Below are 13,722 nucleotides of genomic sequence, written 5' to 3'. Positions count from 1 at the left end.
CGCAATTGCAACATTTGCTATATTTTAAATCCGCCACTGCACGTCAAAACAAACTCGGGTGCAAGTTTTAAAAGGGTTTTTCTGCTCAATGTTTATGATTATTTTGAACTCGATTTTTTACGACTATTTTTTGTATTTCCGAGAACACTTGCATGCCCCTCCTCCCACTCCCTCAATTTCTGAAACTAAACTCTAGTTGTACTTCTGAGTTGTTTAAAACTGACACCATTCATAAAATTAGAGATTTTTTTTTCAAGCTTTATCTATTGTTAAGGAAGAATTTAGAGCATTAATGCAAGAAATGGATTAAAGACGTTTTGAGTGGTGACATAATTTGGAAAACAAAGGGACTTTTGAATTTTTTCTTCGGAAGTGCTGAAGTAGTTTCAGAAACTCTTCCGAGGCGTTGGTGGTAGCGGTTCTGTACTAAAAAAATTAAGCCGAAGTTGGGGCCGAAGTTTAACTTTGTGAGTTACTCCCCCCCCATAACCCACCGTCGTCATTTCAAGCATTTCTTAAATATTTAGCGATTGTTTATTTTGGACAAAAAATGTCATTTTGCGTATTTCTTATACTTGTTTCACCTATATTTTGTAATGCGAAATCTTTTTTGCATCATTAATAGCGATCGATTTTTGTTCTCTTGTAAGTAACTATTTTTATATATTTATATAAAATCAATGAATAAGTTATTTTCGTCTTCATCATATGTTTAATAATATGTTATAGAAAAGTTTCAAGGATTTTTTATTATGCAATTTTTTTGAATTTCAGAAAATTATTGCTAAATTGAAAAATTTAATTTGAACTTGTTTGTAGTGCTTCATAAAAGATTAAACAATCAAATTGTTCAATATTACGTGTGCAAACATCAGATCAAGTAGTATATGTATTCAGTTATTAACTTGGTGTAAATATTGAGTTTGTTTATTGTAGCTGCGTTTTAAGAACCTCGCTTTTTTCATGGCTCTTTCTTTTTTCCGCAAAATTTATGTCACTGTTATACATTTTATGAAAAATGCAAACTTTTCTATTCATAAATTTTAAATAAGTATAAAAATATTCCTATTATGATTTAATATTGTAATTTATCTGTTATCTTTTTTGTTTATTTTGATGACTAAAAAATGTCTACGTGCAATCTTTCCACTTTAATTGCGTAATTTGTTCACGGTTTCAAAGTTTTATTCTTATTACTTTTATCTATTTATTATTTTTTTTTGAATGATTAAACAACATAATTTGATGTTTTTTAACTATGTTTAGTTTACCTAAATCCACATTATTACAATATTACTGAAAACTTAGTTATATGTTCAATTTAAAAAAAAAAATTAATTGGTTATTAAACAGTGTCTTTGTTTTTCTTTCTTTCTTTTTCTTTTTTTTTTTTTTTTTTTTTTTGGCTGTTGTTCTTTGTCTTCCATCATACAGCAGTCAAAAAAGGAGAAGCATAAATACACCCTATACAGATAGTACGTAGTACGATCCAAAAGATCGGGGGACAAGCTGTACAAAACCTTACCCAGAATAATTCACATTACCGAAGCACATCCACCTTCAAATGGTCATCTTGAGGGACCTTCTGCCTTCTTACTTCTGCCAGTGTTCATATAACTTTTGGAAACACTCCTGTAAGCCATTTTTCGCTACCTACTGTGATGCAGCTTTATCTTCTCCTGACGGAAGAAAGCGGCGTCCATGCAAATGTTTTTTTGCTGGGAACAGGTGAAAGTCACACGGAGCTAAGTCCGACGAAACGTTATGTTATTTGTTTGTCATATCAGAGTATTGACCAATCGAACCGTGCATGCTCAACATGAAAGTCGTCTTCTTCCCCACGGTGAAGTTAAAGCAGCAGCGCAAGAGACCTCACAGGAGTTTGCGATAAATGTCTTCCAGGAATCCTTCTAAAAGCTATACGAACGTTGGTAGAAGTGCATAGTCGTTCAAGGTGACTATTTTGTAGATAGATGTACTTCGGTAATATGAACTATTCACGGTAAATTTTTATACAACTTGTCCTCGAACTTTTAGAAAATACTACGTATGTATGAGTTTTCAACTTACTATTTCATAACGTTATTGAGTGACGTAAGTTTACGCACATGAAGGCATCACAAGAGAATTTTCAATAATTAACTTAGGAGGCGTTCAAAATGGATATTTCGGTCATCTATATGTTCTTAGGTACACTGCTTGACAATTGCTAAGGAACAAGTGATTTATGCAAATTTGTACCTCAGCCACCTGGCCAATGGAAATAAATTCAAGTTCAGATGGCGTGGTGGATCAAGACTCGTTATCCAAATAAAAGACAGTGCATACACGCTCAAAATTCGTACGAAAATTGACGCGCTATTTGGTTTTTAACAAAAATAGTGCTGGATGTTAAAAAAGGTTTTTCTCTGAAATTCTCTTTGGTTCTTGAAATACTTAAGAGTAAAATCTCAGCAAGACATCATTTGAGTATCTACGATCGTGGACGAGCGGTTGGACGACTGGAAGCAGGTCAAAGTGTCACCACTGTGGCTGCTGCAATGGGTGTATCGAAAAGTGCCATCTCCCGATTAAAGATGGCCGCTGAAGGTGAAAATGTTTTGCAAAAGCATGCCGGGGGTCGTGGTAGGAGCACCACACCTTCAGAGGATCGCTATGTAGCCCTCGTGGCAAAAAGGAACAGAAATTTCACTTTTGGACAGATAGCTGCAAATCCAACAACCGCTACCGGTACGCATGTTTCTGCAAGAACCATCTCACGGCGAGTAAATAATGTCGGTTTGTATGCACGGAAGCCCGTACGTTGCATCCAAGTTCAACCACGCCATCGTCGAGAGAGATTACGCTGGTGTAAGGAACATGTTGGTATGATCATCAAAATTGGTTTAGAGTGATGTTCTCTGACGAATCTCGTTTCAGTGTGACAAGTGATTCTGGTCACCAACTACTGTGAGCGTGGAACACGTTATGCACAAAAATTTGTTTGCGAACGTGATCGGTACGGCACAGGCGTCATGGTGTGGGCAGGCATCATGCACAATGGCAGAGCACAGCTTCACATTTTTGAATAAGAAAGCGATACGTCGCGAATTTGTTGCAGAGATGTTATGCTGGAACATGTTCGTCTTTTTAGGGGGGCGCTCGGTCCAGATTTTCTCTTTACGAATGACGATACACGGCCACACTGGAACATTGAAGTGTCAGACACACTGCAAAGTCAAAACATTCTCTGTATGCAGTGGCCTGCTTACTTTCTTGTCTTAAATCCAATTGAACTTGCCAGGGAGGCTCTTGGCAGACGTGTTGCGCGAAGAACCGTCCCTCCCAGAACAGCACAAGAACTCAAATCCGCATTGAGAGAGGAGTGGGAAAACATCCCAAAAGCACTTCTCAATAATTAGTGGGAAGTATGGAAAACAGATGTAAATTGTGCATCAGTGTCCCTGGTAATCATACATCATATTAAGGTACTCATGTCTCCATCATTCTGACCTAGATATTTTTTTTTGGTGTTGTATGAAAATCATCTAAGTAGGATTAATTTTTTATTTTTAAGTTTTTACTTCATTAATGCAGTAATATCTGTATTATTTTGTACTTATAATAAAGGCACATCCTCCCTACTAACTATACATTTCGTTCCGTTTCTTTAATCATTATATATTCTTAACTATTATAAAAAACGTAATTGTTCCTTAGCAATTGTCAAGCAGTGTACATATGTATGTACATATGCGCCGAAAAAAACTTGTGAAGTTTAAATTGGATGAACGTAAAATAAAAATTTAGGTTGAAATCTGTTTTTTTTGGGGGGGGGGGATTACAATTCCATATTTGTAGAAAGGAAGTAAAGTGAAATGAATAAATGATCCTTTAAATCCCTGACAATCTTTTCAATTTATTTCTGTTAGATTTTTTTTTGCCATCGGCCAACAGCATCGGCCATCGGCCATCGGCAATCGGCCATTTTGAGGAAAACAATCGGCCATCTTTGAACAATCGGCCAACAATCGGCATCGGCCCATCGGCCAAAAAATGCCATCGGTCGAGCCCTACATATTACATATGGAAAAATGCTAATTTAATCGTCAATGATTTGTCTAGCACTCCCCCTTTTCCTAATGTTTGGAAGTCTGTTATTTGATTTATTTTTTGTCCGTGACGTTTTCTCCTGAGTGCAACTGTCCTCTGTAGTTCTGACGTAACCTTGACGTCATCGTTTCCGGTACTGCTCTCATATCTTTTACAACTCGTCTCTCATTCCAATGTTCGCCTCGACTGTGTTTTAGTCGGGTTGAACCTGTCTTCGTTTTTAATTGCACTGATGATGGCACTTGTATTTTAGAGTGCCGAAACAGCTGTTTGCTGGTTTTTTAACCTTTTTTCATTTTGAATTTGTACTTTATATACGTTGTCATATTTTATTCAATATTTATGTATATTTTAGTTCACATTTCAGAAAAATCCCATACCACTGCTACCCTTGAAAATAGGAACTTTTAATTGAAATCATTTGTAGCTGTTTGAAGAATATACTCTAAAAAAGGCACTTGATTGTTGCAGGAGATATTAAATTTAATCCTTTAAAAATTCCTACAATCCTTATCAGGATGAATTTCCATCTAAATATATGATAAATGCTTCAGAATAAGAAACAAAATAATGTCCATGCAGATTATTGTATTTCTGTTGCAAGAACAATCAAAATCAGATTTTACCCAAATTTAGTTTATGATAAAAATATGTTCATAAGGTAGTAAACTTTTCCGTAGTACTACAATGACTGTGATGCTGCACCCTTGTATTGAGTTGTATTAATCACATTTACAAAGTCTTATAATCTTTGTTTTTTTAACAATCAGTTTTAAAAATTTATAGCTAAAATAGTCTATTTCACTTGTAATGCAAGTGTAATTAAAATAACTAAAAATTATTTGTGCATTGCTGATTTAGCATGAATTAATTATGGCATGAAACGTTCAAAATTTCGCTGGACTTGGTACTGAAAGTCAGCTAGATCCAGAAAGAGTTAAAAAATTTTATGACCACTATTGTCAAAATTGATATTTTTGACGTTAGTTGTTCGTTTTCCAATGTACAGAAATTCTATTTAATTTAAAAGTTTTATTATTTTTGATTAAAATATTTTCTTTTTAAACTTTTAGGTCACACATATTACTATTGGTGATAAATGGGATAGTACTCTATGGTGTAATCCTCAGCCTCTCATTGTAAAGCATGGAAAGCGTAAGTACGGAAAGGGGTTTCACGTCCAGTGTACTGTACAATTGACACCCCCAGCTCCAGTGACATCTTTGGCATTTCATGCAGAGTGGAATTTGTAAGTGTATTAATTCATTTTTATTTATGACTGAATTGTAAATAGCAAGCGGAGTAGTTCAGCAACTGTGCTTAATTTGTAATTACATCATAACATTTTGGAAGAAGAACATCTTTTTATTTTAGAAAGCATAGTTCTGTATAATTAAAGAAGGGTTTCATGCAGATTTATAGAAACATTCGTAGATGTTTTTAATTTAAACTTTTATTTTCAATCGCAATTTTGAAAGAGCAATAAAAATCAGTCAGTATATAATAAGGAAATTGGTTTAGTGATAATTGTAGATTTTTTTTTTTTTTAAATTCCGAGTCGAACACATTTTTGTGTGTTGTGTATGTTTGCTAATTGTTTTAGCGTAAGGAAAGGCATACTCACACTGAAATGCTTGGGAAGAAGATAAATTTTGTCATCAAACTTAAGTATTGTCAATGATTAAAGAAAAGTTAAAGTCTACAGATTAAATTTTTTTTAATGATTATTTTTGAGTGACTTTATAGAAAACATTGTTGTAAGAGATTTATTTATTCAAAAAAGTAGCACTCTCTTTATTATACTTTGACCAATTCATCTCATCCCTAATATTCCAACAGTATGTAAAGCAAAGCAAGCAAGGAATGTAGGGAACTATGAAAATGTCTTTTCAGGGCAGTGTTGCCAGATGGTCAAATCCAGATTTTTCAATTCCCTTCCAATTTTTCCCCAAAAAGCGATGTTTTCTATCAAAATTCCCCAAATTCAAAAATTATTTTCCACTAATATTTTCATAAAATGAATCGACTTCCTCTGATATTTTTGTCTCTTGAATTTCCCCCCCCCCAAATAGCCAAATTTTCTTATAAAATTCCCCAACTTTTTTTTTCTTTCCATTTTTCATTTTTTTGTCTTCTTTATCTTCATTTTTTTTCCTATCTTTACTAATAATAAAACTGAAAGTCTCTCTATCCGGATCTCTCTCTCTCTGTCAGGATCTCTATGACGCGCATAGCATCTAGACCATTCGACTAATTTTCATGAAATTTGGCAAAGAATTAGTTTGTAGCTTGGGGGTGTGCACCTTTAAGCGATTTTTTGAAAATTCGACTTTGTTCTTTTTCTATTCCAATTTTAAGAACATTTTCCCGAGAAAAATTATCATAAGATGGACGACTAAATTACCAAGTTATCATAATGTGAAACCGTAACGTGGGCAAGTCAATTGGACAGAAATTCATCGTGCATTATTTATAAATATACAAGGAAACCAAAATACCTTTTAATTTTCTACTACGAGCAAAGTCGTGCCGGTGCCACTAGTCATAAATACAACCGTCTGACCGAGAGATAAGAAATAACCGAATATTTTAACTATTAATGCAAATTACGTAGCATAATATACCACATAATGCGAAATGCGAATTCCATGAAGTTGAGCAAAGCTAAACTGATACAAACAATGTAACTACCAGATGTCAAGATGATAATTTAAATACAAAAAAAAAAAAAAAAAAAAAAAAACCTCCTAGGTTTTTTCCAAGGAAAAAATTTTTCCCCAAAAAATTCCCCTCAAAACAGATTTTCCCAAAATTTCCCCAGAGAGCACCAGGTTTCCCTAAAATGGGGAAATTTCCCCCAATCTGGCAACACTGTTTCAGGGTAACATATCAGTGGAGCCCAAGCCTGCAATCCATAACTGGACTGCAAAGATGATCCATGTGGCCCATTGTTATGTACATGTTACATGTTATGGTTATTCCCAGAGTCTGCCTTAGGCCAATTAGAGCAATAGGGTCTAATCGGGTCCCACGCCAAAAGAAAAAAAATGTTTTTTTTCCTTTAGAAAAAGAGAAAAAGTGCATGAAAATAAAAAGTTCAAATTTAATATTTGACTGATGTTTACTCTTTGAGTGTAGAAATAATCTTAGTTCAATCAAAGGTTTAAAGGAGGCTCCTGAAGCTTTCAGCTAGTTTTAAATTTACCAAAAGCATCAGGAGTTATAGTTAGCAACATAAATTTCCAAAAATACTTCTGACAAATAAATCTATGGAAAAAAACAAAATTATCTGTTCAATTGTACATCTGAAATCAGTGGCCATACCGACTGTATCAACCGGTCAGGAGGAAGGGAAATAAGTGATGGGGCCTCAAAAAACAAAGTTTTAATGATTATCGTCGATTAGTACAGTGAGTAATAAAGTAAAGGCCCCATCTCAGGTCTTAACTATCATATGGGCAAAGCAAAAAATGACCAAGCACCCAAATTTTATGGGCTTGCCTCAAAGCTGTGTTTTAAATTTAGTTTATTTATTTAGTTTATTCAAATTATTTGTTTATCTATTTTTAGCAAGAAAAGTGCAAAAATTCAACAGCGATGATATTTTCTGTTAATTTATCACAATGTATTGTATAATCTTGAATACCACTTGCTCAAATTATCACCAATACTCTTATTGTTGTACAAGTAATTGTGAAAGAACCCAAACCCTTTAATTACTGCCTGATTGAGGCTTAAAACATCTTCAAAATAATTCCATAGAAAACAAATTGTCAACAGCTATTCCTGTAAAAAATAGAGGAATCATTGCTGTCCCACAATCGGTTGCAGATTTAAACCTTTGATTAAAACTCACCCGAACCCCTACATTTCGCCCCCCCCCCCCTTTTTAGGAAAATTGCGTGCATGATTAGGGATTACTATTTTTATCTCAGTCTTATCTGCAGTTACTTGTTGTCTATTTTCTGATTTTGAAGGATATTTCACTGAAGTTGAAATCTCCTACGAAAAGAAATCTACATCAATGCCAGTCAAATATTATAATTTTGATTATCTATAACTGATGCTCAACCTTTTTATAACCGCAGGCCGAACCTCATATCAATATGATTCTCGTGGGCCAGGACACATATAAAAATGTAAAAATATTTCCCCCCCTAGATTTAAAAAGAAAGAAAAGAAACATGGAAAAGGAAACAAAATTACTAACTGAGAATTTTGTTATCATTACTTAGCTGGGCGATGTTAGAATTTTCTTTCCAGAAACCGCGGGCCATATGTTGGTCACTACTGCTCTATACCACAACATATAATAATTGTGTTTCAGTGTTTTTTATTGCTTTAATTTCAGAATAAGACTAACAATATTTTCTGTAGTGCATTGCTATCAGACCTAAAATTATGATAGGTGTAAAATTTTAGTGAGGCCAATGTAAAAGCTAAATGTTTTAGCTGAGTATTAATCTAACAAGTGCTTGAGTGATGAGTGAGGACTACTCTAAGTCTTTAGTCCTGAAGCACCATATAGCCAAGATTGGGATCTGCCATCCCATCCCTCTCCTCGCAAAAAAGAAACTGTTAGATCGTAAAGCAGCCCTACTTGGAACACAAGTTACATCACAATAAATATGTTTTTCAACCTTCAATGTCAAAAATTTCTGCGCAATGGAATTTCAGAACATTTATCTGTCTAACGAAGTTGTCAAAACATTAGTCTAAAATTTGGTTTTTCAAAACTTCAATGCCAAAAATTGTTAGGGGAAGTCTCCATACTCTGCTGGTTCATTTAACGTGATCGTTAGGGTTCTGAAAAGATTGTCTCAAATTGAGCCTAAAAATTTCAATTACAAAACATTTCCAAGGGAAATTCCTAAAGTAGAAGATTTCTGTCTGCCCTAGTATCTCTAAAGGTAGCCTAACTTCGATAAATTTCCAGGAACTTTTCGCCCCTTTCCTTAAGATCCGCACTGATAGATTAAGCTTTAGCTTTTAGAAAATTCCATGGGACATCTACCCTCTTCTTTCCTTAAAATAGACTAAAATTGACGTCTGTTTCGAAAAACATTCTGAAGGCTGTTAATCTCCTCTCCAAGTCACCAAAGACAGTCCAAAATTTCATTTTTAGGTCTTGTAGCATTTGGGAAATAACTTTTCTGTCAAAGCACTACATTGCAAATCTAGAAGTTCTCAGTGTTATTCTTGTATAACTTTTTTTGAACTTCACTCTCATTCTGTTTTTGTGGTTGAAATTAAATTCAATTATTCTGTAAAGGGCCTCGCCATACTTCTCCAATCGGGCCCTACATTTGTTAAGGCCGGCTCTGGTTATTCCCAGTGTTATCTTTATGCCGAGTGGCCCGTGATTAATATTAAACATAAAAAACGATACTCTGGAACCTTCTAGATCAACACATCTTCATTCATAATAGCCTAATATCAGAAATTGGCTTCTAAATAGCAGATGGAAACTTTGTATTAACAAAATAAACTTGTATCAATGATAACAATAGCTTCTAGTTTGCATAATCTTCTTTTCTGTGTTTTCCCATCTCATCAGAAAAATGTGAATTGATCTCAAATTCATATATTTTCTGACTTGCAAGGTATGATTTAATATGAGATATGTCCCTCATGGTAAAGAATGATTGGACAACACTGCTTTATGTCATTCAAATGTGTACAGTAGGCAAATATGCAGAAGCATTTTGAAAAATATGTAAGGAAAAATTTTGATTCTTTAAGGCTTTAAGATTAAGTGAAAACACAGAAAAGTATCATACTAAAGTAGAAATTCTGCTTACAAACAGTGGCGTAGCTGCGCTTTCTGCCACCCGGGGCAGTTTCTTAATTTGCTGCCATTTTGATGGGAAATAGTTAATGCATTAAAGAGTCAAAACTGTTTTAATAAGTTAAAATTCCAGAAGTTAAGTCAAAATTCGGAATTTTAAGGAATTTTTGGTGAAGAAGCTTATAGAAAAGAGACTTTGATTCATCTCTAGATTCTTTTTTTTTTCAAAATTAAAATCAGTTTTATGCTTTTTTTGGTGACAGTAGGGGGTTAGAACTTCTCAAGGAAATTTGCCGAAATTGAAGTTTTAAAAAAGCAATTTTAAGCTATCTTTTGATACGTAAAGATACTGGGGAAGGTTCAGCGGAGCTGTTCGGAAAGCTTTTCAACTGAACTGAAAAATGCGTAAATTTATCTATAGTGGTGTAAGGGCCTTCCCTAACTCCAACAAAAACTGGATTTTCCTCTTGAAATATTTTCAAACTTGAAACCAATTTTAGTCTATTTTTGTTGATGTTAAAGATAATAGGGAACGTTCAGGAGTTCTCAAGAAATATTCCCATGCTGTAGTTTCAAAAACGCAATTGTAGGCTATCTTTGACGGCATAAGTATCCAACTATTTCCAAAAATGTTGAGAAGTCAGATGGTTTTCCCATCTCCGTATGAAAGTTTTTGAAAATGAAGTCCTAAAAACGCGACTTTTGCCGTTGTTTGATGGACAACGTCATGAGAGAGAGAGAGTTCGTAGGGATGTTTCCCACCAGAAATCTTTTTCCAAACTGTTGCTCATTTTGTTTAGCACTGATAACAGGACATTGTTTTAAGCTATTTAAATCTCAGGCTAACATGGATATTAGGAAAAATTATTATTTTAGCAGGGTAGTGGAACCTTGTAATAGCTTACCGGAAGAGGTGGCAATGAGCAAGGGAGTAGATAGTTTTAAGAAGGCCATTGATCTTCACTGGGGATTGTAAATTGACTAGGACCAACCTAGGTGGGCCCAGAACCTGTTGCCGGTCGTCACTTTTGTATTTGTGTTTAAGCTCTTCATCATTGAGAAAAGAAGGCTTTACTGTCTTCCCTCAGAAATTTCTAAAAACGAAGTTTGGAGCTAACTATGACAACGTTTAGGTGATTTCGTGCATATTTAGGGTCCCTACCTTAGAATTTTTCTGAAATTTAAGTTTCCAAAACCTGACTTTAAGCTATTTTTGGAGACATTGGATGCGATGGGGATTTTAAAGTTTGAAGTTGATGTCCTTAATACACATATTAGATTATCTTTGATCACGTTACAGGAAGGGTCAGGGCTTGACCTCCCTCAGGAATTTTAGGTATTGAAATTTTAAAAACTCATTAGGCTAAACAATGAGATGTAGAGGGATGAGGTGGGTGTTATCCCTTGGAAATGTTTCGAGACTGAAGGCATAAAACTGCACTTTTGGCTGTTTGGTGACGTTAAGGAATAGGAAGGTTCAGTTGCTCTTCCCGAAAAATGTGACACTGCACATGTCCACAAGAACAACACGTTTTGTATTTGAGTAATTTTATTATCATAGTCGCACCACAACCTCAGAATTCAAAGACCTTTTTTCTAGACTCCAGAAAAGATCAAAAGCACAATTAACTTATTGGGAAAACGCATTAAATTATTTATTATCAAAAGTGTGGAATTGCCGCCCAGGGCGGATCACCCCTTCCTAGCTATGCCACTGCTCGCAAATGAAGAGACGTAGATTAAGGTTTGTGGTAGCACAGTACAGGGCCGGATTTAGGGGAGGGCAGGTGGGGCTACTGCCCCGGGGCTTCCACAACAAAGAGGCCCCCCACAATAAAATTTTTACAAAATATCCTAACTTTCACAGGTTAGCAAATTTTACGTTTTTTCTCCCCTATAAATTATAATAATAATAGTAATATATAAAAATAAATAGCAGTAACTTCAAGATGTATTTACTATTAAAGTGCTGATCGAAAATATCGGATATATACATATATATCAAAATATTCGGATATATATCAAAGTATCGAATATTTTTGAAAATATGATGACCTTTTCGAACCCTGATTAGGGGGCCTCCACTCCTTCATTGCCCCAGGGCCTCCACACTTCCATATCCGGCACTGGCACAGTATGTACACTCATGTTTGTGAAAATTGCAATACCAAGAAGGAATTATGCAAATAAACCAAAATTCACAGGAAATGTATAGCAGGATAAGATATGCAAATGAACAGAATTACAAAGATGTCACACATGGGTGGTCCAAGAAATGACCTCTGAACTACGGCGTAGACTCTGTATATGAATGGCTGTAAAGGTTTTCCGAAAGCAGTTTATGATTTTCTGCTGGTGGTACACGTTTCTCTAGTACTCAATATGACTTGTCTAAAACGCAGTGCGTCATACAAACGTGTGACGGAGTTCGAATGGGACTGCATGATCAGCATGCGCGAGGGTGAACGAACGTATAGAGAACTCTGTGCCTGCAAGGGGCATAATGCCTCAACTCTGAAGAGTGTTTGTAAAAGGTGGACAGAGGACAATTAAATTAGCCGAAGGGCTCACCCGAGCCCACGCAACCGAACGATGCCACAGGATTATTGTCACCTCACCTGCATAGCTGTGATGGATCGTATAGTGTCCGCTCGTATGCCAGCACAAGGTTGGAGTATGGCTACAGGTGTCACACTTTCTGTATCCAGGGTTCGTTGAAGTCTGCTCTGCCAGGGTCTGCATGCAAGGATTCTCCTATACAGAATTTACTTCACCCTCAATAATCTTTAATTCTTGCTTCAATGGGCCCCTCAAAACGCCCAATGGCATGCAGACTAGCAGAAGGTCATCTTATCGGATGAGTCCAGATTTAATCTGCACTATAACGATGGACGTCTGCTTGTCAGACGTTACACATAGGAAAATCACCTCCTAGAGTGTGTAATCCAACGTCCTACCCGCATAACACCAGGCGTCATGGTCTGGAGCGCTATCGAATATCAAGGGCAGTCTCATCTAGTTGGAGTGATGGGTAACCTCGACAGCGAGCGCTACTTCAGGGACGCCGTGACGCCGGAGGTACTACTCTTTCTTCAGAGCATTCCTGGTGCAGTGTTTAGGCAGGACAATGTACATCCACATGTCGCACATAATGTACAAGTGTTCTTCGGAGCGCAACAGGTTACACTACTTCCTTGGCCTGTCCTCCAGATCTTACACCCATCGAGCAAGTCTCGGATTGCGTTGGCTGGAGACTCGCCCATGTGTCTTGTCCAGCTGTTGGTATGGATGAACTTTGGCTTCAGATTGAAGCTACATGGGATACTATTCCCAATTTTACATTCAGTACCTCTATGATTCGATACCAAAACGTGTATAGGCTCGCTTAGCTGCCTGGGGTAGCTATATTCAATATTAATTTACGCCTGTTATTCTTATTTCATTGATCTGTAATTTTGATTGTTTATTTGTAGCACTATGAATAATTTGTGCTATAAATTTTAGTCCTTTCCAATAAGTCCTTCATGTTGTTGCAATTTTCACAAACATGAGTGTATATATACATGTTGTATATCATTGCCTCAGAGCAACAGTAAGATATCTTACTGTTTTCCCTGGAATTAGATGTCCTACTGTTGTTCTGAGGCGACAATATGTTGTGTTCACATTTTCTTAGAAGTTGCTCTGCTCAAAACAAAACATTTTGCACAATAATTTCCTCATTGGAGAATAAAGTGCTCAATAGATAATCTAGCATTTCAAAAGTCAAGTTGTTATTCATATTATATTTAAACGTATATGTAATAAAATATTTTTTGCATTACATATGGATCAAATTTGAA

General features: G+C 35.7%; 1 protein-coding gene across 1 annotated transcript in view; it reads left to right on the top strand.

Annotated features, from left to right (window-relative positions):
* LOC129217169 (lethal(2) giant larvae protein homolog 1-like) overlaps positions 1-13,722 on the top strand; it is a 75,085-nt gene that overhangs the window by 31,428 nt on the left and 29,935 nt on the right. Inside the window, exon 13 of the mRNA XM_054851432.1 lies at positions 5,166-5,341. Within this exon, the coding sequence (XP_054707407.1) occupies positions 5,166-5,341 (176 nt within the window). The remainder of the gene's footprint in view (positions 1-5,165; positions 5,342-13,722) is intronic.

This window comes from Uloborus diversus, chromosome 2 (assembly GCF_026930045.1).
Source record: "Uloborus diversus isolate 005 chromosome 2, Udiv.v.3.1, whole genome shotgun sequence".
Taxonomy (NCBI): Eukaryota; Metazoa; Arthropoda; class Arachnida; order Araneae; family Uloboridae; genus Uloborus; species Uloborus diversus.
Note: the sequence above shows the minus strand (reverse complement) of the source record. Positions and strands in the feature narration are given on the sequence as shown.